The following is a 27,505-nucleotide window of genomic DNA, read 5'->3' on the forward strand; positions in this document are numbered from 1 at the left end:
AAATGACCAGAATGTACTCATCTTTAAGAACCCTATTCTTAGAATTTGATTTCCAAAAATCACAGTATTAAGATGTTTAAAACAGAATGCTAACCATTAATCAGTAAGGATTTCACTTTTTTTTTGTTTTTGTTTTTTTTGTTTTTCGGGCCACACCCATTTGATGCTCAGGGGTTACTCCTGGCTAAGCACTCAGAAATCGCCCCTGGCTTGGGGGGACCATATGGGACGCTGGGGAATTGAACCGCGGTCCTTCCTTGGCTAGCGCATGCAAGGCAGACACCTTACCTCTAGCGCCACCTTGCCGGCCCCTGGATTTCAGTTTTGTAAATAAAATCTTTTAAGGCCAATATCAAGTTTGATAACTGGTAACAAAAACAACATGAAATAAAATTATTTTTGACAATAATAGCATGCACTCCTATAAACTGGGCAGACTAATTAACAATGTGGACTGAAAAGGCTGATCACAGTAATTTGCCACATTTTTCACCCAAATCATTTTCTTAGAAACCATTAGAGTTAAAGCTTCTCTTTGTAGCATGCTTGGATCAAGGTTTTAAAAGGTCCATTTTTTTCTCTTTTAGTCTGTTATCAATGGTTGACTCCTTAACAGACAATAAATTCCCTATGCCGATGAATCCCTCAGGAGTGGAGGGAAGAGAAATAGAATTTTTCTGAAGGTATTCTTGAGTTTCTTAAATTTAAGTTTTCTTTCATTTTTATTCCACTATAATAAAATGATTTCATTTTCTTATTCTCTATGTAAAATACAGACCAAAATTTTTATTCACATGCATTTTCAGTACACAGATCAGATAATTTACACAGTTTAAGGTTGCATCTCTAGCGTAACTTTTGAAAAAATGATGTTAAAGAAGAGGGACAAAGTTTTAGATTGTTTCATTTGTTCCTTTTATTAAAGACTAATTTTCCCTTGAGATGGTGTTGGGGACTGACTTGTTTGAGGCCATTTTGCTATTCTTTCTGCCATAATCCAGCCTTTCACCTAAAGGCTACATGCAGTCTTGCTGTAAGTTCTTGGGCCAAAGAGAAAGGAAAATGCAGCTGCAAAGTATAATTAATCTTTTAGCCCGGAGGAGAGCAACACAGCCCAGTACCATTCCCAGAAAAGAGGCCTTACTCCCTTAACCATATCCCTGAGTTTACAAGACATTCATTATTGTGTATATGCTACATTGTCTGTTCAAGATCACTGAGGCAAGCACATCTTGCACCACCTCCTGATAGTCAAGCAATTAGGAATGCAGCTAGAAGGTCACAAGATGTTTCCATGGATACTGCAAGAAGTATTGCCCACTTGCCTTATTTGGAATAATGAAGTAATTTTCATGCCAAAAGAATGATTGACATTGCCTTTTGCCTGCCCCCTTCTCCTTCACTATATAAGAAGAAGCTGTAGCCAAATAAAGTTGCCTTTGAGCAGTGAGATATTGCCTTAGGTCTTTATTATTAACCTCTCTCAGATTTTTTACAGTGTGGTTGTGCTTCTACTCAGCAAAATAGAAGTGCGGTCGTCTGAGAAGCCTTCCCAGCTAATTCCTGCTGGCCGGGCCCCCCTGGGGGGCTTCAGGACCCCGCAAGATGGAACTCTTTCCCCAAAATATTTTCAATCTTTTTTCTTTTTACCATGAATACATATTTTGCTTTTCATATATTCCCAATTTTATTCAATAAAACATTTAGAACATTTCATTATTAACAGATCAGTTTTCTGCTTTCAAAGTTGTAATTAGCATAAGATGGTGATTTTTGCCATTTCCAGTTTCCTTTCAGCTGCAGGAACAATGATGGGTGACTAAAACACAAAGGAATATGCATTATTTTTAGAACCTCATTTTTCAGATTTTGCTCCAAGAGACAGGAATAATGCCTCTCTCTTTCTCCCTCTCTCTATCTCTCTCTTCTGCTCATTAAATCAAACAACTTCTGCAAAAATTTTATGATGGTGTTTCGCAATAACCTGAAAGCATGGTAATAGGCCTCTCAGCTTATTTCTGTGGCACAGCACGGCTGCTTCATAAGATAAGAAAATCCTTAGACATCAACTTAGTGCTACTGTGTCCTGCCCCTTCTCATCTCAACTACCTTTAAATTCTGAGAAAACCTGCTTTCATGGGTGAGTATCAGTTGGGTGGACCAGACTTATCAGCCTGCAGCCTGAATTGTGTGTCACTTCACAAGTTACATGACTACATAAGATACACATACAAAGTTTTTGCAGTAAACCCTAAGATTCAAGTAAAACCCTGGTTGCCTTCAGAGGCACAAAGCTAAAAGTAACTCATTCCTAGTTCCATCCTCCTATCTCACAGGGAAAAACACACAATATGGTTTATTGCAAGCTATCATAGAATCCCAAATTACAGCCAAATGAGAAGCAGAGTCATTGATGTTTAAAGGTACCTTGTAACCTAGTAACCAAGAATTGAAATAATCAAATTGGAAACAGATGCTGTGTAGTTCACTCCATTAAAAGTCCCTAGAACTTGAACAACAAAAATTCACCCCGTAAAATAGTAGATTCAATGAGAAAGCCTCCTAAAAACTTACTATCTTTATTAATGACTATCATAGCCCAGAAAACACTGCCAGTACCAACTAGCTCTGTAAATCTCTAAGATAAAAACCTGAGTGCCACCTTGATTGGGATGCTAAGTGAGCTAAAATAGTGGCACAGGTATGAGGGTGAAATGTGTAATAAAGCACAATTATAAGGACATAAATGAGAAAATTGCAATAATAAGTAACACTTAAAGAGTTTGTTAGGTGAAAAAATAAATTCAGAAGAAGGTCTAGCAGTGAATAATAGCAATTAAAAAATAGCAATTTTCTAGATATGAAATCTCCAGAAAACAAAAGAAGATAAAATTAACCTCAAAATATATGAAAAGTACACAAGAGAACTTAAGAGATGAGTTCAAGAGGAACATTTCTGAGGAACATGAAGCTAAATATGATATAGAACTATTAATATATGCAACTAAGAGGTGTGTAAGATCCCAACTAAAATAGGAATACTGTAATTATAATGACAAAAGTAAAAAAGATAATTAAAAGTAGCAAAGTCAACATAGGAATTTATATACAAAAAATATAAGATTTAAAGCACATATATCTAGATGTACTATATAGAAAAAAAGTAAAAACTTTATTGTAAAAACTTAATAAAATTAATATTTCATCAAGAATAATTTACTCAGATTTATTATCATTTCATATTTGAAAGAATGGTATAAAGCTTCATGGACAAGCAACAGTTTGTGAATTTCATAGCTCTGAAACCAGTTTTTCAACAAACATTTAACATTTTTATAAAATACAGAATGTTTCCCATGTGCATGTATTTTTTAGAAGATAATGATAATAAATTTATGTTCCTGATATCTCATTTTATTTCAATGGGCTTTACTCATAAAGGAACAAAGAGTAGCAGATGATGGAAGAAAACTTTTTTATAATGTCTTTATTTAAGCATCTTGATTACAAATATGATTGTGATTAGGTTTCAGTTATGTAAAGAACACCCCCCTTCACCAGTGCCACATTCCCACCACCAATGTACCAAATCTCCCTCCATCCCACCCCACCCCCACCTGTACTCTAGACAGGCTTTCCAGTTCCCTCATTCATTCACAAGGTTATGGTAGTTCTCAGTGTAGTTATTTCTATAACTGCACTCACCACTTTTTATGGTGAGCTTCATGAAGTGAGAAAGTTCCAGCCCTCCTCTCATTGTCTCCGAGGACTGTTGCAAAGATGACTTTTATTTTTCTTAAAACCCATAGATAAGTGAGACTATTCTGGGTCTCTCTTTCTCCCTCTGACTTATTTCACTCAGCATGATAGATTCCATGAACAACAATGTATAGGAAAATTTCATGACTTCATCTCTCCTGACGGCTGCATAATATTCCATTGTGTATATGTACCACAGTTTCTTTAGCCATTCATCTGTTGAAGGGCATCTTGGTTGTTTCTAGAGCCTGGCTATTGTAAATAGTGCTGCAATAAATATAGGTGTGAGGAAGGGGTTTTTGTATTGTATTCTTGTGTTCCAAGGGTATATCCCTAGGAGTGGAATAGCTGGGTCAAATGGGAGTTCAATTTCCAGTTTTTGGAGGAATCTCCATATCACTTTCCATAGAGGTTGGACTAGATGGCATTCCCACCAGCAATGGATAAGAGTTCCTTTCTCTCCACATCCCCTCCAGCACTGATTGTTCTCATTCTTTGTGATGTGTGCCAATCTCTGTTGTGTGAGATGGTATCTCATCATTGTTTTGATTTGCATCTCCCTGATGATTAGTGATGAGGAGCATGTTTTCATGTACCTTTTGGCCATTTGTATTTCTTTTTTTTATCAAAGTGTTTGTTCATTTTTTCTCCCCATTTTTTGATAGGATTAGATGTTTTTTTCTTGTAAAGTTCTGTCAGTGCCCTGTATATTTTGGAGATTAGCCCCTTATCTTATGGGAATTGGGTGAATAGTTTCTCCCACACAGTGGGTGGCTTTTGTATCCTGGGCACTATTTCTTTTGAGGTGCAGAAGCTTCTCAGCTTAATGTATTCCCATCTGTTGATCTCTACTTCCACTTGTTTGGAAAGTGCAGTTTCCTCCTTGAAGATGCCTTTAGTCTCAATGTCATGGAGTGTTTTACCTACATGTTGTTCTATATACCTTATGGTATCAGGTCTGATATCAAAGTCCATTTTGATTTTACCTTTGTACATGGTGTTAACTGGGGGTCTATGTTCACTTTTTTGCAAGTGGCTAACCAGTTCTGCCAGCACCACTTGTTGAAGAGGTTTTCCCTGCTCCACTTAGGATTTCTTGCTCCTTTGTCAAAAATTAGGTGTTTATATGTCTGGGGAACGTTCTCTGAGAACTCAAGCCTATTACACTGATCTGAGGGTCTGTCTTTATTCCAATACCATGCTGTTTTGATTACTATTGCTTTGTAGTACAGTTTAAAGTTGGGGAAAGTAAAGCCTCCCATACTCCTTTTCCCTAGGAGTGCTATTCAAAGGTGTTTATTGTTCCAGATAAACTTCAAAAGTGTTTGACTCACTTCTTTGAAGAATGTCATGGGTGACTTTAGAGGGATCACATTAAATCTGTATAATGCCTTGGAGAATATTGCCATTTTAATGCTGTTAATCCTGCCAATTCATGAGCAGGGTATGTGTTTCCATTTCCATGTGTCCTTTCATTTCTTGCAGCAGGGCTTTATAGTTTTCTTTGTATAGATTCTTCACTTCTTTGGTCAAGTTAACTCCAAGATATTTGAGTTTGTGTGGCAAACTAGTATATTCTTGTTGGGTTTCAGTCTGGTTGACCTGTCAAATGTTGACAATGCCATGTTGAGGTCTCCCACAATTATTGTGTTGTTATTGATATTATTTGTCAGATTTGTCAACAATTTTATTAAATATTTTGCTGGCCCCTCATTTGGAAACAGCCAAGATACCCTTCAATAGATGAATGGCTAAAAAAAAACTGTGGTAAATATACATAATGGAATATTATGCAGTGCTCAGGAGAGATGAAGTCATGAAATTTTCCTATACATGGATGTACATGGAATTTATTATGCTGAGTAAAATAAGTCAGAGAGAGAAAGACGCAGAATGGTCTCACTCATCTATGGGTTTTAAGAAAAATGAAAGACATTCTTGCAATAATAACTTTCAGACACAAAAGAGAAAAGAGCTGGAAGTTACAGCTCACCTCATGAAGCTCACCACAAACAGGGATGAGTTTAGTTAGAGAAATAACTACGTTTTGAACTATCCTAATAATGAGAATGTACGAGGGAAATAGAAAGCCTGTCTAGAGTACAGGCGGGGGTTGGGTGGGGAGGAGAGAGATTTGTGACACTGGTGATGGGAATGTTGCACTGGTGATGGGTGGTGTTCTTTACATGACTGAAACCCAAACACAATCACATATGTAATAAAGTTGTTTAAATAAAAAATTAAAAAATATTTGTTTTTTAAATATAATTTTTATTTTAATTATAGTGGCTTGCATATCGTTCACAGTAATATTCCAGGTACATATTTACATTGAATCAGGGGAATTCCCACCACCGAATTGTCCTCCCGCAACCCCTCCCATCCTGCCTTCCATATCCTCCACTCTCCCCCCCAGGGGCTGCTAGAATGCGTGGTACCTTCTGTGTCTAGTTTATTACTTAGTGGTCTTATAACTGTTTGGTCTTGGTGCCTCCATTACTGCCCCCTCTAATTGGGAGGAGGGACTAGAAAGTTCAAGTTATATGGTTTTGTTTGAGGAAGAGAAAGGTAATATAATGGGGTAAAAATCGACTATGCCGACTATGAGCAGAGTCATTCTAGAAGCTCTCATCCTTGGTTTGAGGGACAATGGGGAAAAGAAGAAGGTGAAACACCACAACAGTTCAAAAAGAGGAATCAAATAAGATATCCAGTGAGTACTGCAGCACTAAAAATATGCACCACATAGTTGTCATGGTCTTGAGATAGGAAATATGACAAGGCGCAAAGAGGAAGAAGAGAAAAGAAGAAAGAAAAAGTAAATATATAATAAAAAAACTACTTCAATATCTACCCCATAACAAAGAAATCGACAAAAACTAGATATAAAAATAATAAAAAAAATTAAAAATTAAAATAAAAATAATATAAAGAAAACCCATAATCTTTTCCTTTGATTAAAAGTTTTTTTTCTCTATCAGTGATGATTCTGTCCCATTGTCCATTAAAAGCATGTATGATATTTGAAGACACATATGTCTGTCACATTGGAGACAGGAGTAATATTAACATCCAGTGGAAAAGTCCAGAATGTTTGCTAAAGATTATACAATATGCAGACAGAATAATCTCTAACAATGAACAAAATGGTGGACAGTTTGGGGTAAGAAAACTTGCATTAAAGTTTATATATTCGTGGCTGATCCCATATCTTTATCATTTTTCATTGCCCATTTTAATGGGCAGTATCTTGAACACAATGTTAATCAGTGCTTGTTTGTCTTTTAAAGTGTATTATCACATGTGAAAGAAAGGATAACAATATTATGAAAAATAAATTTATATCCATATGTGAATATACTATTAAAGAACTCCAAAAGTAAACTATTAATAGTAGTTTTAGATAATTGAAAAGACTTTCAGATATATTCTGGAATCAATTTGCAACAAAACCGTATCTCGTTAATTAAATATCACCTGCTTTTATTTTTTATTTTTTGTATAAGCAATAAAAAAGTCACAAAAAGCTGTTCTTCAGTCCTCTAAAGTAGGAGAAAAGAGCGTTTTTAAAGACACTTACGCTCTGCAGTTTGTACATGGGACGTTTACACAGGGGCCATTTTGAGCTGCCTCTGCTTTGCTATGGCAGTGAAACATCCCACCCAGAACAATGCCTGCGAATCTGCTAGCCAATGAACCCCAGCACAACAAGTAGAAAACACTGCTCTACAAAAGTGACCATGGGTAAACAATGCATACATCCACCATGCATAGAGAATGAAGATGGTAGCTCTGATGACCAAAAAAATGCCAACCATTTATGGAGCTCTCAGATAAGGAGATTAGAGAAGAAATATGGCAGATGTTCATAGATCTCAAAGAAAGCATGGAATGAGCTGATCAAACCTACAAATAAGAATCAAGAAATAAGAATAAAAAAAGAGAAATAGGAAAACTCAAAACTGAAATAACAGGACTGAAAACCTCTGTAGAAAAAATAAAAACCTCACTGGAAAGCATCTTTAAAGAGTAACAGCAGCTGAAGATAGAATCAGTGAGCTGGAAAATGAGATGCATAAAACTCTATACAAAAGAAAAGATTGGAAACGAGCCTTAAAGCAAATGATCAGACAAGAGAAAAAATATTCAAAGGATGTGAATAGATGAAAATAAATATCTTTAATACAGAAATAACAAGAATCATTAAAGTCCCAGAGATCCAGGAAGAAAATCTCCAAGTAGAATCAATACTCAAAGATATCATGGCAGAGAAACTCGTAGAGCTAAATACTGCATGCAACCAAATCCTGCATGCCCAAAGAGTATCAACTAAAGAGACATGAAGAAAAGCAACCCAAGATTCATCCTAGTCACAATGACGAATTCCACAGACAGGGATAGAATGCTAAAAGCAGCAAGATCGAAAAGGAAAATTACATTTAAAGGAACATCCTTAAGACTTACAACATACCTGTCATGAGAAACCCTCAATTCCAGAAGGCAGTGGTAGAATATAGTAACAAAATTCAACAAGAATGCTTCACCTAGAATGTTGCATCCATGCAGACTCACTTTCAGGTTTGAAGGGAGTATACATAGCTTCACAGATAAACAACAGCTCAGAAACTTTACAGACTCAAACCAGCCTTAAAAGAAAAATTGAAAGGTCTACTTTAAGACAAGACAGACCAACAGACACACCAAGCTCCTATATAAAGATGACACTAAATCCCATGATAATTATCTTCCTCAACATCAATGGACTAAATGCACCAGACTTCACAGAATGAAAAAATGGATAAAAAAAACAGAATGTAACAGTCTGCTGCCTTCAAGAAATACATCTAAATTGCCAGAACAAATATAGACTCAAAATCAAAGATTGGACGACAATTATCCAAGCAAACAACTCCCCTAAAAAAGCTGGTGGGATATAGTGACAAAGATCAATAAAAAGATTGTTTTGCCTAGAATACTGCACCCAGCCAGACTCACATTCAGGTTTGAGGAAGTGTACATAACCTCATAGATAAATGACAGCTCAGAAACCTAACATACTCAAAACAAGTCTTAAAAGACAAACTAAAATGTCTACATTAAGAAAAGACAGAACAACAGAAACACCAAAGTTCAAAATAAAGATGACTCTGAAAAGCTTCATCACCTCAAAGGAAATAGTGAGCTGAAGGTATTGGAAACTCAATGTCACTATTTCCTTTCGAGTGATGAAGATTTTCAGTTTAACATAGTCCCATTTGTTTATCTTTGTTTCTACTTGTTTGAACAGTGATGTTTCCTCTTTGAAAATACTTATAGTTTCAATGTTATGGAGTGTTTTAACTACATGTTTGTCTATATACCTTATGTTTCTGGATCTGATATCAAGGTCATTAATCCATTTTCATTTGACCTTTGTGTATGGTAGTAGATGGAGGTCCGACCAGTTGTCCCAGCAGCACTTGTTGAAGTGGCTTTCCTTGTTCCATTTTGTATTTCTTCCAATTTGTCATATTAATTGATTGTATGTCTGGGGAACATTCTCTGAATACTCAAATCTGTTCTATTGATCTTACAGTCTGTCTTTATTCCAATACAAAGCTGTTTTAATGACTATGGCGTTGTAGTAATTATTATTTTTTTTTTGGGTCACACCCGGCGGTGCTCAGGGGTTACTCCTGGCTGTCTGCTCAGAAATAGCTCCTGGCAGGCACGGGGGACCATATGGGACACCGGGATTCGAACCAGCCACCTTTGGTCCTGGATCGGCTGCTTGCAAGGCAAACGCCACTGTGCTATCTTACCGGGCCCTGTAGTAATTTTTAAAGTTGGTGAAAGTGACACTTCATATATTTTTTTATAAGGGAAGCTCACCACAAAGAGTGGTGAGTGCAGTTATAGAAATAACTACACTGACAACTATCATAACAATGTAAATGAATGAGGGAAGTCAAGAAAGCTTGTCTTGAGTACAGGAGGGGAATGGGGAGGAGGGAGATTTGGGACATTGGTGATGGAAATGTTGCACTGGTGAAGGGGGGTATTCTTTACATGACTGAAACCCAACTACAATCTTGTTTATAATCAAGGTGTTTAAATAAAAATATTTAATAAAAAAAAGAAAATGGTGACTATGATACAAAGGCCACCCACAGAATGGGAGAATCTATTCACCCATTACCCATCAGATAAGGGGCTAATATACAAGGTACTGACAGAACTTAACAAGAAAAAAATCTAACCCCATCAAAAATTGGGGAGAAGAAATGAACATAAATTTCCTCAAAGAAGAAATACAGATGGCCAAAAATCATGAAAAAATGTTTCACACCACTAATTATCAAGAAGATGCAAATCAAAACAACAATGAGGTATCATCTCACTCCACAAAGCCTAGCACACATCACAAAATACAAGAATGACAGTTCTAGTGGGATGTGGGGAGAAAGGAATCTCATTTACTTTTGGTGGAAATGTGTCTAGTCCAGTCTCTATGTAAAACAATATGGAGATTTTTTAAAAACCTAGAAATTGAACTTCCATATGAACCAGCAATACTACTCCTATATATACATACATACATACATACATACATACATACATACATACATATATAGGAACATAAAAACACAATACAAATTGCCTTCTTCACACCTATATTTATTTAAGCATTATTTACAATAGCCAAAATCTGGAAACAATCCAGTTGTCCGACAGCAGATGAGTGGCTAAAGAAAGTGTGGTACAAGCTCAATGGAATATTATGCAGCCGTTAGGAAAAATGAAATCATGACTTTATAAATGAATATGAAAAGTATTATGCTGAGTGAAATAAGTCAGAGGGAAAAAGATAGACACAGAATAGTCTCAATCATCTGTGGGATTTAAGAAAAATAAAAGACAGCATGATAATAATACCCAGAAACAATAGAGATGAGGACTGGAATTACCGGCCCATGATATGAAGCTTACCAGAAGAAGTGATAAGTGCAGTAGTGAGTGAGAGAAATAGAATGCCTGTCTCAAAAACAGGCAGTGGGTGGAGGAGGAGGAAGATGGGAGATATTGGTGGTGGGAAGGTTGCTGGTGAAGGGAGGTGTTCTTTTTTTATAACTGAAACCCAACTACAAACATGTTTGTAATCATGGTGCTTAAATAAAGATATATTTTTTTAAAAAGAATGTGTCTAGTTTGAACTTAAATTAGTTGCATTAAAATATAAAGCATAAGTTCTGTCAAGAGACAAATTTGTAGACATAGATAAGTAACAAAACATTCTGGCTTGTTCATCTCTTCCTAAGTCATCTGCGATGTTATTATTTTAGATAAAGAAAGAGTCTGGAGCGATAGTGCAGTGGTAGGGCATTTGCCTTGCACACAGCTGACCCAGGATGGACCTCAGTTCAATCCCCAATGTCCCATATGGTCCCCCAAGCCAAGAGCGATTTCTGAGCACATAGCCAGGAGTAACCCTTGAGTGTCAACGGATGTGACCTAAAAACCACAAAACAAAACAAAGAAAATCATTCCCCAAAACAGATGCCCATATTTCATCAAGAGTAATCCTTTTCTTTTTTTAAATAAACAATTCAACCATCATCATAAAAATGAAATTAAATTACATATATCTGAGGCCCGGAGAGATAGCACAGCAGTGTTTGCCTTGCAAGCAGCCAATCCAGGACCAAAGGTGGTTGGTTCGAATCCCGGTATCCCATATGGTCCCCCGTGCCTGCCAGGAGCTATTTCTGAGCAGACAGCCAGGAGTAACCCCTGAGCAATGCCGGGTGTGGCCCCCAAACCAAAAAAAAAATACATATATATTGACTAAATCAATTCAGAAGACATAGTACTTTTATTTAATTATAAACAGTGACACAAACTTAAGTAATCACACATTTTTTAGCCTTTCATTTTGATGACATTTAAAAGAAACTTACTTTTTATTTATACCTAAGCAGTTTACTTTTTTTATTAAATACCCATTCTGAATAACATTTTCCTTCATTTATTTTCCAAATATTTGCTAATTGAGAATGCATCAAAATGTTATTGATATTCATTTTTTAAAAATTTTATTTACTAGGAATGGTCCCAATAATTGTCTTTCTGTTTAAAGAGCTTAGCTAATAATGCATAAGGCATGCAAATTCTTTTTTTTAACCATATGCCTTCAGTAGGAAAGCAAATTCTTTGTTTCTTTTTTTTGTTTGTTTGTTTTTTTTGTTTTTTCGGGCCACACCCGTTTGATGCTCAGGGGTTACTCCTGGCTAAGCACTCAGAAATTGCCCCTGGCTTGGGGGGACCATGTGGGACGCCAGGGGATTGAACCACGGTCCTTCCTTGGCTAGCACTTGCAAGGCAGACACCTTACCTCTAGCGCCACCTCGCCCACCCCTGTTTCTGTTTTTTTAATTCTTTCTTTCCTTTTTTTTATTATTGTTTAGCATTTTATAATAAAAAAAATAGTAATCTTTTTCTTCTTTTAGTTTTTTTTGGGCCACACCCATTTGATGCTCAGGGGTTACTCCTGGCTAAGTGCTCAGAAATTGCCCCTGGCTTGGGGAGACCATATGGGATGCAGAAGAATCGAACCGCGGCCCTTCCTTGGCTAGTGCTTGCAAGGCAGACACCTTACCTCTAGCGCCACCTCGCTGGCCCCAGTAATCCTTTTCTTAGCTTGATTATACCATATAGTTCCTTCAGCACTGCTGCAGCAAGCCACAACACTGAGCAGAAAGAAGCCCACACCCAGTACTGCAAAATATGTCCCAAGCAAATAAAATAGTTTACATTCCTAACACTGTCCAATAGTGGAAATCCAATTATATATTTTAAACCAGAATAATAATTATATATTTCTAATTACATGTATCTGACAGTTTGCTGAATTAAGCATTTCTTAGTTTTTTAAACTGTCATACTATTATCATTTGTGAAGCTTTCATTCTCCATAATATCTCATTAATTTCCTCTTTTTATACATGGATAGAAAATTCTGGTTTGTTGTAAGCACATAGGCTGGCCAAGCTTCTCTCTTCTGTAAATTTATGCCTTCAAGTAGACTTTATCATTTTGTAACTTTTCTTCTGCAGTAAAAAGGCCACTTTAGATAATTCATTTGTTTCAAAGTCTGCTTCAATTTGTAGAAGGTATTTTTACTTAATAATGTGTGAAGCAAATCAAAGGGTACAACATGTACAATGATACAAAAACAGCACAAACTGATATTTATAATCAGTTATTAGATAGGTATTAGATAGGTAGATAATTAATAGAATGGGTTGGTTCCTGGGAGTATTAGAATTGACAAGAAAAAGTGAAATAGGTCCATAGTGTTTTAAAAAATCTGGCAAAGCAGCATCAAAGTAAAATTTATGATGTGGTGAAAATTCCATCCAGTTATATATTCCCCTGCAAGCTATCTTCCATTTATATAAACAGAGGGAGAAAGTGCAGGTTAGACCTACACAACAGAGCAAATTCTTGTCTGTTGTGTGAGCACTATAAAACTTTAAAATATCAAATCATATTTACCAGCACCCAAACTGTTAATAGTGTTATCATAGCCCAGAAATGAGGCTAAATATGGTCAGAACCACAGACATAGTATTCCCACTCATTTGAAATGGGAAATAGAAAAGAATAGGAAAGTCTGTAAGCATAAAAAGGAGCAGTGTTGGTGTTTCCCTTTTAACCTCCAATTTCATGCACTTGCAGGAATGCCCTTTCTATTTTCTTTTTCTTAAAGATACCCTTTAACCGCAATAGGGTGGTTCTTTAAATAAATGGCTGCTTTAAATATATTTTGTTCTCCATGAAAATGGAAATACAGAATTCAAATGTTTGTTCTAATGAGAAGTGGATTTTTTAAATAAAATAAAGCCATTAAACTAAAGAAATAAAACATCTTTCTAATTATTCTTAATAACTAGACAATACGCAACAACACTATTTCAAATCCAAGTAGGATTAAATAATTAGTTCTCTAAAACTTTCATACTAATTTTCAAAGTAGAAATAAGGTTACTGTGACATGCTTATAATGAAATATTTTAAGTGAAATTAAGGTATCTTAACTGAAAACTCAGTGGTAGAGTAGCATATCAACCTTGGTCTTACCCTTTAATTTTAAGGCTTCTAATACCTTTGAATCAGCTGTTACGTCACTCACTAGCTTGATTTCAATGTTTTTCGAGGTCAGTTGAAGCAACTTTTCAAAAAGACGCTGACCCTAGGAAAATAGTAAAGAAAGTCAGAACATTAAAAGCTAACATTTTAAACAGTTGTAAATGCTGTATTAAAAAATCAAAGTAATCATTTTGTAATCACAATTTTTTAAATTTTTTTATTTTTAATTATGAGAACAAAGATGCAAAGAAAGAGGACAAGGTAAAGTTACAGTGGAAGGACAATCACCCATAACATAATTCTCAGAAGAAGTCCCCTTGCTGATATCTTAACTTTGAACTATCAACCAAAGAACATTAAGGTAAATAAAAGAGAATCCATGTACAATTACTTTGTCCCTCAAGTCCCCAGATTGTAACACATTATAATATTTCTTAACAGCACACAAGGCAATCTAAAGCCATAAAACTTACGTAACTCCTTAAACATTAGAGGCATAGTATTTTTTACATTTTCATGTACATGCATATTAGCTTAAGTTAACCTCAAATTTTAAGTGTTTTTTTTTAAGGATTAGAGTCAAAGGAGCACAGTAAAAACGGTGTTAGAGTGGCAATTGTTGTTTGCATAGGCCCACCAAAATATGACAGGCATGGAAAGGAATAACCTTGGCCTAAATACAAAGAGACCCTACCCCTGAAGTTTCCTGCCATAAGACCAACTCTAGGCTCCAGGCAAGTTAGATCGTCCAATCCAAGACATTGTCCGTAGTGCCAACACACTTTTCACACAGTCTCTGTTGTTGGTATCATGTTTCTGTATTAAAGAACCTGGAATCTGCATATCCTACATTGAAGTCAGGATGTGGAGCATCCTCTCGTTTCACCTCACCATTAAAGGGCAAAGCAGGAAGCCCTGTCCTGTAAGCAGGTCATTGTTGTTAAGTCTTCTCAGTGTTAAGGGAAGTCTCTTTTGAGCAGGTCGATGCTGAGCAGGGGTAGGGTCTTCGTGGTAGAGGATTGCTTCCAGGTGATGTTATAGACAAATCTGGATGTTTCGTGAATGGCTTCCCTGGTTCAGGGGTGAATGGACAATGCCCTTTCTTCTGAGGCCTGTGCCAGGTCATTATGTCAATGTTCAGGGTGTAAGGTCCCTTTGCACTACAAGATTTGTGTATTCCAATCTCTATTAGATAGGATTTTATTTGTATGTATAGTATTTTCTCATTTTAATGTGCCTTCGCAAAAAAGGAACAATGACACGTGGCGTTATTGGTGCATATGGGAGACATAAGAACAAGTCCAATAATCCCCATGACATGGTTCAATCATAAGCATTAAACTGGGGGACTCTTTCACCAAAATTCCTTGTTGAACAGCTCATAAAGAGAAGATAAAAAGTGGATAGAATCATCACTGTATAAGAGAATATTTAGTAAGACTTATAGTTGTCAGGGAAAAACACAAAATATTCTAAAGATGTGTCCATTTTATGTCTTTTGAAACAGTTTGGGGTTGTTACACATAATGCACGGCTTTGGTCTGTGATTAGGATTGTGCAATACTGAAGTTAAAAAGAGTAATGTGGGTTAGTGATGTTTGGGGCGGGTGAGAGAGTTAAGGAGTGATTAAGCTTTTTTAAAATAATATCTTTATTTAAGCATCATGATTATAAACATGTTTGTAGTTGGGTTTTAGTCAATAAAAAGAACACTCACCTTCCCCAGTGCAATCTTTCCACCACTAATGCCCCCCATCTCCTCCTCACACACCCTCTGCCTGTATTTGAGATAGGCATTCTATTTCTCTCACTCACAACCACACAATGGTATATATTCTAATGTCACTTGAAGGTCAATACCAAGAGAAATACAATAGTAAGATGAAAACAGTTTTAAGGAAATGGTGGGCTCATGTGCTCAAAGCAACCATTTTGTCAACAAAAGGTGTCTAATACAGAAGAAAATCAGAAAAAGTACACATTATTACTCAATATGGAAAAGCTAAAAGGCTTTCTTCTAAGATCTGGCACAGACAACTTTTCCTCCTCTCATCACTTCTATTCAGTATAGTACTAGAATTAACTGACATACTAAACAGGCAAGAAAAATATATCAAGGGCATCCAGATAGAAAAAGAAGATGTCAAGCTCTTTGCAGATGATATGATTTTTGTATTTTTAATCCTTATTAATGAATTCAGATATCTTCAGAGGTCAAAAAAGCAATGAAACTTATGTTTAATTACTACTAGGCAGCAAACTCTTATGTTAAGGTAGGTTATTATTAATAATTACAGAAAATAAAATGATTATGTGGAAGGCAAGGTTTAGTAAAGTAGCACTGATTGCTGCAGTTCAGTTTTAGAAAATTAAGAAACCATGAAGAAGATTGAATAAATCAGGGACAAAGGGAACGATTATTTGGTGAAAACTAGGATTGGACTTTTAATAGTAAAACTTAATGTAGTATCTATATTAATGTTGAGTGAAGCAATGCCTGCAACATAATATCTAAAATTATATTCCCAATTTAAATAGCTCTTTAATTTTAATTGACCCACCCTATTGTAAGGCAATTATTAAATAGTATCTCAGCCTGTTTTCCTAAGCCTAAGTTACATGGCCAGGACTTAAAGATACAATAGACAGGCCTGTGATTGGTGGGATAGAGCCTACATTAAAGAAAAAGGCCTATACATACTGGGACCAAGGATAAGAATTAATGGCCCACTATCCTTTGTTTGCAAAACGTTATTTACCAAATAAAACTTTTATTTTTGTCTTTTAGAATCCTTTCGCAAAATCCAAGTAACATTTTTTTTCAATTCCCATCTGAGACATCACACATTTTTTAAAGTCAAAGATGTCTGTATGGCCAAGATTTCTAGAATCCAGTCTTGTAGTCATCACTTAGTAACTAAGTAGGCTTGTTTTTTTTTTCAGATATTTTTCTTTTATACAGTGAAAGGTTTTCATACCTTGTGTATTTTGTGAGAAATCATAATTGGGTCAGATTTTAAAACAAATAAATTTTTGTTCTTATTTTTTAGTATCTGTTCAGTACAAATGAAACTTAAGAAAAAATTTAAGGAGTCTAGCAGGAGGAGGCTTGGCAGGCCCACGCCATGCCGGAGGCCTGCTTGGCCAGGCCTAGGGGGGGGAGCGGGATTTGGGTAACCCCAGCACCCCTCTGCCGCCTTGCTCCAGATCTCCAGGGCTTCCCCGGGCCATACCCCTGGGCAAGCCGGTGAGTTGGGTCCCTTGGTGGAGTTTGAAGGTACCTAAGGGAGGCCTTCCCCACTATCCTGGCGGCTCCTTAGGGGAGGGGTCTGGGTGGGCTCTGAACTTCTGTTCTCCAGCTTCTTGAAGGAGCTCTCCTTCCAGGGAGCCGGGAGTCTAGCAGGAGGAGGCTTGGCAGGCCCACTTCCATGCCGGAGGCCTCCTTGGGCCAGGGCCTAGGGGGGGGTGCGGGATTTGGGTAACCCCAGCACCCCTCTGCCGCGCATTGCTTCCAGATCTCCAGGGCTTCCCCGGGCCACACCCCTGGGCAAGCCGGTGAGTTTGGGTCCCTTGGTGGAGTTTGAAGGTACCCTAGGCCCCTTCCCCCACTATCCATGCGGCTCCTTAGGGAGGGTCCTGGGTGGGGCTCTGAACTTCTGTTTCTCCCACTTCTTGAAGGATCTCTCCTTCTGGGAGCCGGGAGTCTAGCAGGGAGGAGGCTTGGCAGGCCCACGCCATGCCGGAGGCCTGCTTGGCCAGGCCTAGGGGGGGGAGCGGGATTTGGGTAACCCCAGCACCCCTCTGCCGCCTTGCTCCAGATCTCCAGGGCTTCCCCGGGCCATACCCCTGGGGCAAGCCGGTGAGTTGGGTCCCTTGGTGGGAGTTTGAAGGTACCCTAGGCCTTCCCCCACTATCCATGCGGCTCCTTAGGGAGGGTCTGGGTGGGGCTCTGAACTTCTGTTCTCCCAGCTTCTTGAAGGATCTCTCCTTCCTGGGAGCCGGGAGTCTAGCAGGAGGAGGCTTGGCAGGCCCACGCCATGCCGGAGGCCTGCTTGGCCAGGCCTAGGGGGGGGGAGCGGGATTTGGGTAACCCCAGCACCCCTCTGCCGCCTTGCTCCAGATCTCCAGGGCTTCCCCGGGCCATACCCCTGGCAAGCCGGTGAGTTGGGTCCCTTGGTGGAGTTTGAAGGTTACCCTAGGCCTTCCCCCACTATCCATGCGCTCCTTAGGGAGGGTCTGGGTGGGGCTCTGAACTTCTGTTCTCCCAGCTTCTTGAAGGATCTCTCCTTCCTGGGAGCCGGGAGTCTAGCAGGAGGAGGCTTGGCAGGCCCACGCCATGCCGGAGGCCTGCTTGGCCAGGCCTAGGGGGGGGAGCGGGATTTGGGTAACCCCAGCACCCCTCTGCCGCCTTGCTCCAGATCTCCAGGGCTTCCCCGGGCCATACCCCTGGGCAAGCCGGTGAGTTGGGTCCCTTGGTGGAGTTTGAAGGTACCCTAGGCCTTCCCCCACTATCCATGCGGCTCCTTAGGGAGGGTCTGGGTGGGGCTCTGAACTTCTGTTCTCCCAGCTTCTTGAAGGATCTCTCCTTCCTGGGAGCCGGGAGTCTAGCAGGAGGAGGCTTGGCAGGCCCACGCCATGCCGGAGGCCTGCTTGGGCCAGGCCTAGGGGGGGGAGCGGGATTTGGATAACCCCAGCACCCCTCTGCCGCCTTGCTCCAGATCTCCAGGGCTTCCCCGGGCCATACCCCTGGGCAAGCCGGTGAGTTGGGTCCCTTGGTGGAGTTTTGAAGGTACCCTAGGCCTTCCCCCCACTATCCATGCGGCTCCTTAGGGAGGGTCTGGGTGGGGCTCTGAACTTCTGTTCTCCCAGCTTCTTGAAGGATCTCTCCTTCCTGGGAGCCCGGGAGTCTAGCAGGAGGAGGCTTGGCAGGCCCCACGCCATGCCGGAGGCCTGCTTGGCCAGGCCTAGGGGGGGGTTGCGGGGATTTGGGGTAACCCCAGCACCCCTCTGCCGCCTTGCTCCAGATCTCCAGGGCTTCCCCGGGCCCACACCCCTGGGCAAGCCGGTGAGTAGGGTCCCTTGGTGGAGTTTGAAGGTACCCTAGGCCTTCCCCCACTATCCATGCGGCTCCTTAGGGAGGGTCTGGGTGGGGCCTCTGAACTTCTGTTCTCCAGCTTCTTGAAGGATCTCTCCTTCCTGGGAGCCGGGAGTCTAGCAGGAGGAGGCTTGGCAGGCCCACGCCATGCCGGAGGCCTGCTTGGCAAGGCCTTGGGGGGGGGTGCGGGATTTGGGTAACCCCAGCACCCCTCTGCCCGCCTTGCTCCAGATCTCCAGGGCTTCCCCGGGCCATACCCCTGGGCAAGCCGGTGAGTTGGGTCCCTTGTGGAGTTTGAAGGTACCCTAGGCCTTCCCCCACTATCCATGCGGCTCCTTAGGGAGGGTCTGGGTGGGGCTCTGAACTTCTGTTCTCCCAGCTTCTTGAAGGATCTCTCCTTCCTGGAGCCGGGAGTCTAGCAGGAGGAGGCTTTGCAGGCCCACGCCATGCCGGAGGCCTGCTTGGCCAGGCCTAGGGGGGGGAGCGGGATTTGGTAACCCCAGCACCCCTCTGCCGCCTTGCTCCAGATCTCCAGGGCTTCCCCGGGCCATACCCCTGGGCAAGCCGGTGAGTTGGGTCCCTTGGTGGAGTTTGAAGGTACCCTAGGCCTTCCCCCACTATCCATGCGGCTCCTTAGGGAGGGTCTGGGTGGGGCTCTGAACTTCTGTTCTCCCAGCTTCTTGAAGGATCTCTCCTTCCTGGGAGCCGGGAGTCTAGCAGGAGGAGGCTTGGCAGGCCCCACGCCATGCCGGAGGCCTGCTTGGCCAGGCCTAGGGGGGGGAGCGGATTTGGGTAACCCCAGCACCCCTCTGCCCGCCTTGCTCCAGATCTCCAGGGCTTCCCCGGGCCATACCCCTGGGCAAGCCGGTGAGTTGGGTCCCTTGGTGGAGTTGGAAGGTACCCTAGGCCTTCCCCCACTATCCATGCGGCTCCTTAGGGAGGGGTCTGGGTGGGGCTCTGAACTTCTGTTCTCCCAGCTTCTTGAAGGATCTCTCCTTCCTGGGAGCCGGGAGTCTAGCAGGAGGAGGCTTGGCAGGCCCACGCCATGCCGGAGGCCTGCTTGGCCAGGCCTAGGGGGGGGAGCGGGGATTTGGGTAACCCCAGCACCCCTCTGCCGCCTTTGCTCCAGATCTCCAGGGCTTCCCCGGGCCATACCCCTGGGCAAGCCGGTGAGTTGGGTCCCTTGGTGGAGTTTGAAGGTACCCTAGGCCTTCCCCCACTATCCATGCGGCTCCTTAGGGAGGGTCTGGGTGGGGCTCTGAACTTCTGTTCTCCCAGCTTCTTGAAGGATCTCTCCTTCCTGGGAGCCGGGAGTCTAGCAGGAGGAGGCTTGGCTGGCACTGGTAATCTCTGTCCAGTCTATATTTTCAAAATCGCGCGGGGGCTATCGCCCCCGCGCTTACAAGAAACATTAATAGTACTCTCACAAGAAACATTAATAGTACTCACTATCATTGAATTATGTTTTTATGTATGCAGAATGTCCATTTTGTACTCTGCCCTTTTGCATACCCCTTCATAAGTTCATATTTCTCTTTAACTTCTTTAACTCCTATCATCATTACTCCTTTTTTACCCTTCTAACTTAAGTACTGTTGAGTCCTAATTCACAGACCAAAGTGGTGCCCTAGAGTTAACACCCACCCCAACTATTTTAAAAGGCATAAAAAGGACACATATCTTTTCAACATTTTATGGGTGTTTTCTTTGACGGCTATAACTTTTGCTAAATACTTTCTTATACAGTGATGATCCCCCCCCCATGTTTTTTATCTTCTCTTTATGAACTGCTCAATATGGAATTTGGTGTGAAAGAATCCCTCAGTTTAATACTTATGTTTGAACCAAGTCATGGGTCTTGTTGGAAATGTTCTTATTCCCCCATATATCTGATAGCACCACGTGGCTTTATATCTTTTTTGCGTAGGCACACTAACATAGGAAAATACTATACATACCAATAAGTTCTTATCTAATAGAAATGGGAACTCACAAATCTTGTAGTGCAATGAGACCTTACACCTGAACATTGACATAAAGACCTGGCACAGGCCTCAGAAGAATGGGCATTCTCCATTTACCCCTTGATCTACAGAAGACATTTACAAAACATCCAAGGTTGTATATAACATCACCTGGAGGCATTCCTGTACCAGGGACGACCCTACAGCTGCTCTGACATCGATCTACTCAAAAGAGACATCCCTTAACACTGAGAAGACAACAAGAACAATGACCTGTTTTACTGGACAGGGCTTGCTGTATTGCCCCTTTATGGTGAGGTTTGTCTATAACATCACCTGGAAGCAATCCTCTACCACGGAAGACCCTACCACTGCTCAGACATCGTCCTGCTCAAAAGAGACTTCCCTTAACACTGAGAAGACTTAACAACAACAACCTGCTTACAGGACAGGGCTTCCTGCATTCCCCTTTCATGGTGAGGTGAAACGAAAAGGCACTCCCACATCATGACTTCAATGTAGGACATGCAGATTCCAGAATCTTTAATACAGAAACATGAGACCAACAACAGAGACTGTGTGATAAGTGTGTTGGCGCTACGGACAATGTCTTGGAGCGAACGATAACTTTCCTGAGGCCTAGAGCTGGTCTTATGCCAGGAAACTTCAGGGGTAGGATCTCTTTGTATTTAGGCCAAGGCTATTCCTTTCCATGCCTCTCATATTTTGGAGGGCCTATGCAAACAACAATTGCCACTCTAACACCGTTTTTACTGTGCTCCTTTGACTCTAATCCTTAAAACACACCCACTTAAAATTTGAGGTTAACTTAAGCTAATATGCATGTACATGGAAATGTAAAAAATACTATGCCTCTAATGTTTAAGGAGTTACGTAAGTTTGATGGCTTTAGATTGCCTTGTGTGCTGTTAAGAAATATTATAATGTGCTACAATCTGGGGACTTGAGGGAAAAAGTAATTGCACATGGATTCTGTTTTATTTATCTTAACTTTCTTTGGTGAAAATTCAAAGTTAAGATATCAGCAAGGGGACTTCTTCTGATAATTATGTTATGGGTGATTGTCCTTCCACTGTAACTTTACCTTATCCTCTTTCTTTGCATCTTTTGTTCTCATAATTCATAATAAAAAATTATAAAAAAAAAAAAAAAAAAAAAAAAAAAAAAAAAAAAAGAAAAAATTTAAATTATCTATAATTCTACCAACTGAGCCTTATTCCCACTGTGTTGTATATGTGAGATTTATAACAAAAATAATTATTTTTCAAACATTAATGAAAATAAAACTAAAATATGTAGATATTTATATTTATTAAACAAAGCTTTTAGTGGGTTAGTTACTTATGATACAATTTCCTTAAAAAACTATGTTTTCATATATGTGTTTTGAGGTGTTTATCCTATTTTCATTTCAGGGCAGTAATCTGTGTTACAACAGTGGCCATTGCTCAGGGGCTAATCCAAACAGCTCACCATGTGATACCAGGGATCAAACCCAGAACTCCCATGCTCTAGCTCTTGGAGTTATCCCTCTACCCATATTTAGTTACCTTTTTCCTATACATAGATGTACATGGAATCTATTATGCTGAGCGAAATAAGCCAGAGGGAGAGAGATAGACACAAAATAGTATCAGTCATCTATGGGTTTTAAGAAAAACAAAAGACATTTTTGTAATAATTTTCAGAGACAATAGAGATGAGGGCTGGAAGATCCAGCCCACAATATGAAGCCACCACAGAGTGGTGAGTGCAGTTAGAAAAATAACTATACTGATAATTATCATAACAATGTGAATGAATGAGGGAAGTAGAAAGCCTGTCTCAAATATAGGCAGGGGTGGGGTGCTGAGGAGGGAGATTTGGGGCATTGGTGGTGGGAATGTTGCACTGGTGAAGGTGGGTTTTCTTTTTATGACTGAAACCCAACTACAATCATGTTTGTAATCAAGGTGCTTAATAAAGATATAAAAATAAAAGAATTAAAAAAACATCTTAGTCCAATTACTATATACTTTGCTTTATTGGTATATTTGTTTTTATGTTTTGGACCACCCCAATTTTGCTACCAGGGGCCACTCTAGGTGAATTTAAGTTAGCCAATTATGACAGTTCAAAACAAGGCCTGAGTAAGTTGCAGTGTGGCATGGACATTACAATGCCAGGACCTTTCATGCCATACCAGAAATGCTCAGGGATTTCTCTAAATCATGATGAACAGGGAGCCATTGGTACCTAAATCAACCAGAGATCAAATGCATACAAGCATTTGTCTTAACTTCTGTTCTATATTTATATATTTCTGTCTCTACTACTGAATTTTTTCTCATTTTGCTTACTGTATTCATTTGCTTGATAATTTTAATTCGATTGTTTCTGTGGATTTTTCATAGAAAAATTTTTATAGAATATTATCAAAGTTTTAGCTAAAACCCAATTACTAACAAGTTTGTAACCATGGTGCTTAAATAAAGAAATTATAAAAAATATTATTAAATTCTCTGCTTCATTATTATTCTTTCTCATTTGTTTTCACAATTCAGTAAAGAATTAATAGATACTTTTTGGGAATATTCATGAGAGAATTTAGAAAGTTTTGATGTGCTTGAGGTTCTTCTCTGAGCTTTGCTCTTTATCAATGCAGGTAAATCTCCATTTCTTCATTCTGTCTGTTCTCGGTTGGAGCTCAGTTGGTGGCAATACGGAGACGTGGTTATGCTTGATAAATATTTATGGCAGTGATTGTGTCTCTGAATTTGTGTGGACCTGGAAAACTACCAGAAATCTACAGCCATGAGCATTTGAGTCTAGTGGGCCTGGACTAGGATCCAGAGTTCATAGCTGCTGGTACCTGCCTCTGTCTGGTATCAAAGTACAGTGGCCCTGGACAGTGACTGAGACAATATCTCAAGTACGTACTCAACAGCAGCTATTGCACTGAGACTTACCCATACAAAAAAGTTGCATATGCCAGTATTTTGTAGCATTTTATTGTCAAACTTTAGTAGAAACTCACAATAGTGTGAAATGGCGGATGTGTACAAAGAGCTGTGGCATCAAGTTACAGTGAATTTGCTTGCACTATCATCATATAGTGAAATTACGAGAGTCCCAATGTACTCATACAACTTGATTGAGCAAGCTTGAATAATGATTAATCATGCACAGTCACAAATGAACAATGTTAGTTTGGTGAAAGTTCTAAAGGTATGTTGGACTACAGTGAACAACTTAGCCTCAAATAGAGCAACAATCACACCTACGTTAGTATCGATGAATTTACAATAATTACCAACTGGAAATCAAAGACAAATGAGTAAATAAAGAAGTTGTGGAATATATACTCAAATTGAATACTTATTTATTTATTTATTTATTTTGGTTTTTGGTCACACCTGGCAACACTCAGCAGTTACTCCTGGCTCTATGCTCAGAAATCACTCCTGACAGGCTCGGAGGACCATATGGGATGCCAGGATTAGAACCACCGTTCTTCTGCATGTAAGGCAAACACCCTACCTCCGTGCTATCTCTCCAGCCCCTCAAATTGAATACTACTTAGTTACATGACAAGATGAAAGTTTTTATTTTTTACAATGTGAATGGAATTAAAAGGTAACATATTAAGTAATATAAAGTAAGAAGGAAAAAACATATAATGGATCACTTTAGTAATAGGTTGAATATAAAGAAGAAAGAATTGGAATATAACCAGTGATAATACTCCTTTAGATGCTGGTAGCATAATTGTTATTACTAAAGGAATGGAGTATGGACAGTATATGAGGAATAACTTTGTGCTGTGATAACATAGTACCCCTAAACCATAAATTTCTTGCATAAAAGTATATAAATAAAAGCAAATTAACTACTTGATACCAGAAAATTGTAGCTTCAATTTAGTTATGCAGGTTGTTAGTCCATTTATTAATACAGGTTTTTATCCTACTAAGCATTTAAATATTCCTAGTAATTAACATCAAGGATTTGCACCATGATGGTTACTATAAATAAGCATCCTTGTAGTCTACCTATATTTTTATATCCCTGGTATCATACTACTGTATTTTTTCTCATTTTACCTCTTGTATTCTTTCTCAATGATTGACTTTAACTCAATCACTCAGTTATTCAATTACTCAGTTACTCTTGTGTGTTTTCCACCAAAGATTCTATGGATTATTATTAAATGTATGGGTAGCTGAAGATGAGATGAGTAAACTCAATATGTCAATAATGGTCTAAGAAGTAGAAAGAATTCATATCAAAAGTAGTACATTTGTAATAGACAACTCAACAAAGTTGTATTACTTTGATGTCTAGAAAGAAACTTCGAGATTGGTCCAGTGTTTATTCTTACTAAAAATGGAAGATAGCACAATATTGGCAGCAGCATCTAATAGTATCTGGAAGAAGGTCATTGTACACCCTTTCAGCTTTCCTCTGCTCCAAACGAAGAGGGTAAGTCAGGCAAAAATACAGTCAATACTCCAGTCCTCTCAAAGTAACATGCTCTGAGTAATGTCTACTCAAAGTCCCACACACAAATGGAGAAAGAATTCTTTGAACTTTTCACTTCTGATAGATCCTATCTATTTTTAGACCTCTAATAATTATGAAGGTGCTCTCCATGTTCCTTAATGATTCCAATCTTAGGAAAGTAATTAATATTTGGGTCTCTAATTCCCCTGTAAGAATTGATTATGAAAGAAAAATAAATTAAAAATATGCATTAGAAAATTTTCATTTGGAGCCAAATTAATTTTTAAAGAAATAGCTTAAATATTTAATAAAAGAAAATAGTGTGTATCCTAACACCAGAAGCAGCCATCACATGTGTCTTATGCATCCAACTTAAAATAACTTCTAGCGGGGCCGGAGAGATAGCATGGAGGTAAGGCATTTGCCTTTCACGCAGTAGGATGGTGGTTCGAATCCCGGCATCCCATATGGTCCCCTGTGCTTGCCAGAGGCGATTTCTGAGCATAGAGCCAGGAGTAAACCCTGAGTGCTGCTGGGTGTGACCCCACCCAAAAAAAATAAGTTCTAGCAGAGATTTTTTTAATATAATTTTTATTTTGATCATAGTGGCTTACATATTGTTGACAAAATTATTTTAGGTAAATATTTACATAAAATCAGGGGGGATTCCCATCACCAAATTGTCCTCCCTACACCTCCGTTTTTGTCCTATCTCCCATATCCTCTTCCCTCACCCCCAGGGCTGTCTAGCAGAGATTTTTATAACATGGAAAGATTTCTTAAAATGTTTGGACATTGGCGCACATCACAAAGAATGAGAACAAGCAGTGCTGGAGGGGATGTGGAGAGAAAGGAACTCTTATCCACTGCTGGTGGATATGTATGAAGTATCCTACCTCCTCTACTCTCTCTTTAGTTTTATTTTCATACATATCCCATGTACAAAATTCTTTAATATTTTTATTTAAATACCTTGATTACATACATGATTGTGGATGGGTTTCAGTCATGTAAAGAACACACCCCTTCACTAGTGCAACATTCCGACCACCAATGTTCCAATTCTCCCTCCTCCACCCCACATCCGCCTGTATTCTAGACAGGCTTTCCACTTCCCTCATTCATTCATATTGTTAAGATAGTTCTCAGTGTAGTTATTTTTCTAACTGCACTCACCACTCTTTGTGGTGAGCTTTATGTCATGAGCTGGACCTTCCAGACCTCCTTTCTTTGCTTCTGAGGATTATTACAAAAATGTCTTCTATTTTTCTTAAAACCCATAGAAAAGTGAGACTATTCTGTGTCTATATCTCTCCCTCTGACTTATTTCACTCAGCATAATAGATTCCATATACATTCATGTATAGGAAAATGTCATGACTTCATCTCTCCTGCATAATATTACATTGTGTGTATGTACCACAGTTTCTTTAGCCATTTATCTGTTGAAGGGCATCTTGGTTGTTTCTGGCTATTGTAAATAGCGTAGCAATGAATATAGGTGTGAGGAAGTTAGTTTTGTATTGTATTTTTTTGTTCCTAGGGTATATTCCGAGGAGTGGTATAGCTGGATCATATGGGAGCTCGTATTCTCTCCACATCCCCACCAGCACTGCTTGTTCTCATTCTTTGTGATGTGCGCCAATCTCTGTGGTGTGAGATGGTACCTCAGAGTTGTTTTGATTTGCATCTCCCTGATAATTAGTGATGTGGAACATTTTTTCGTGTGCCTTTTGGTCATTAGTAATTCTTCTTTATCAAAGTGTCTTTTTCTCCCCATTTTTTGATGGGGTTCAATGTTTTTTTCTCTTGTAAAGATCTGTCAATGCCTTGCATATTTTGGATATTAGCCCATTATCTGATGGGTATTGAGTGAATAGTTTCTCTCACTCAGTGGGTGGCTCTTTTATCCTGGCCCTGTTTTCTTTGCTGTGCAGAAGCTTCTCAGCTTAATATATTCCCAGTTGTTTATCTCTGCTTCCACTTGTTTGGAGAGTGCCGTTTCTTTCTTGAAGATGCCTTTAGTCTCAATGTCATGGAGTGTTTTACCTACGTG

General features: G+C 39.4%; 1 protein-coding gene across 1 annotated transcript in view; it reads right to left on the bottom strand.

Moving 5' to 3' along the window:
- Positions 1-27,505, bottom strand: part of PLD5 (phospholipase D family member 5) — a 273,586-nt gene that overhangs the window by 96,562 nt on the left and 149,519 nt on the right. The window contains exon 4 of the mRNA XM_049776491.1: positions 13,879-13,990. Within this exon, the coding sequence (XP_049632448.1) occupies positions 13,879-13,990 (112 nt within the window). The remainder of the gene's footprint in view (positions 1-13,878; positions 13,991-27,505) is intronic.

The sequence above is a fragment of the Suncus etruscus genome, chromosome 7 (assembly GCF_024139225.1).
Source record: "Suncus etruscus isolate mSunEtr1 chromosome 7, mSunEtr1.pri.cur, whole genome shotgun sequence".
In the NCBI taxonomy this organism is placed as follows: Eukaryota; Metazoa; Chordata; class Mammalia; order Eulipotyphla; family Soricidae; genus Suncus; species Suncus etruscus.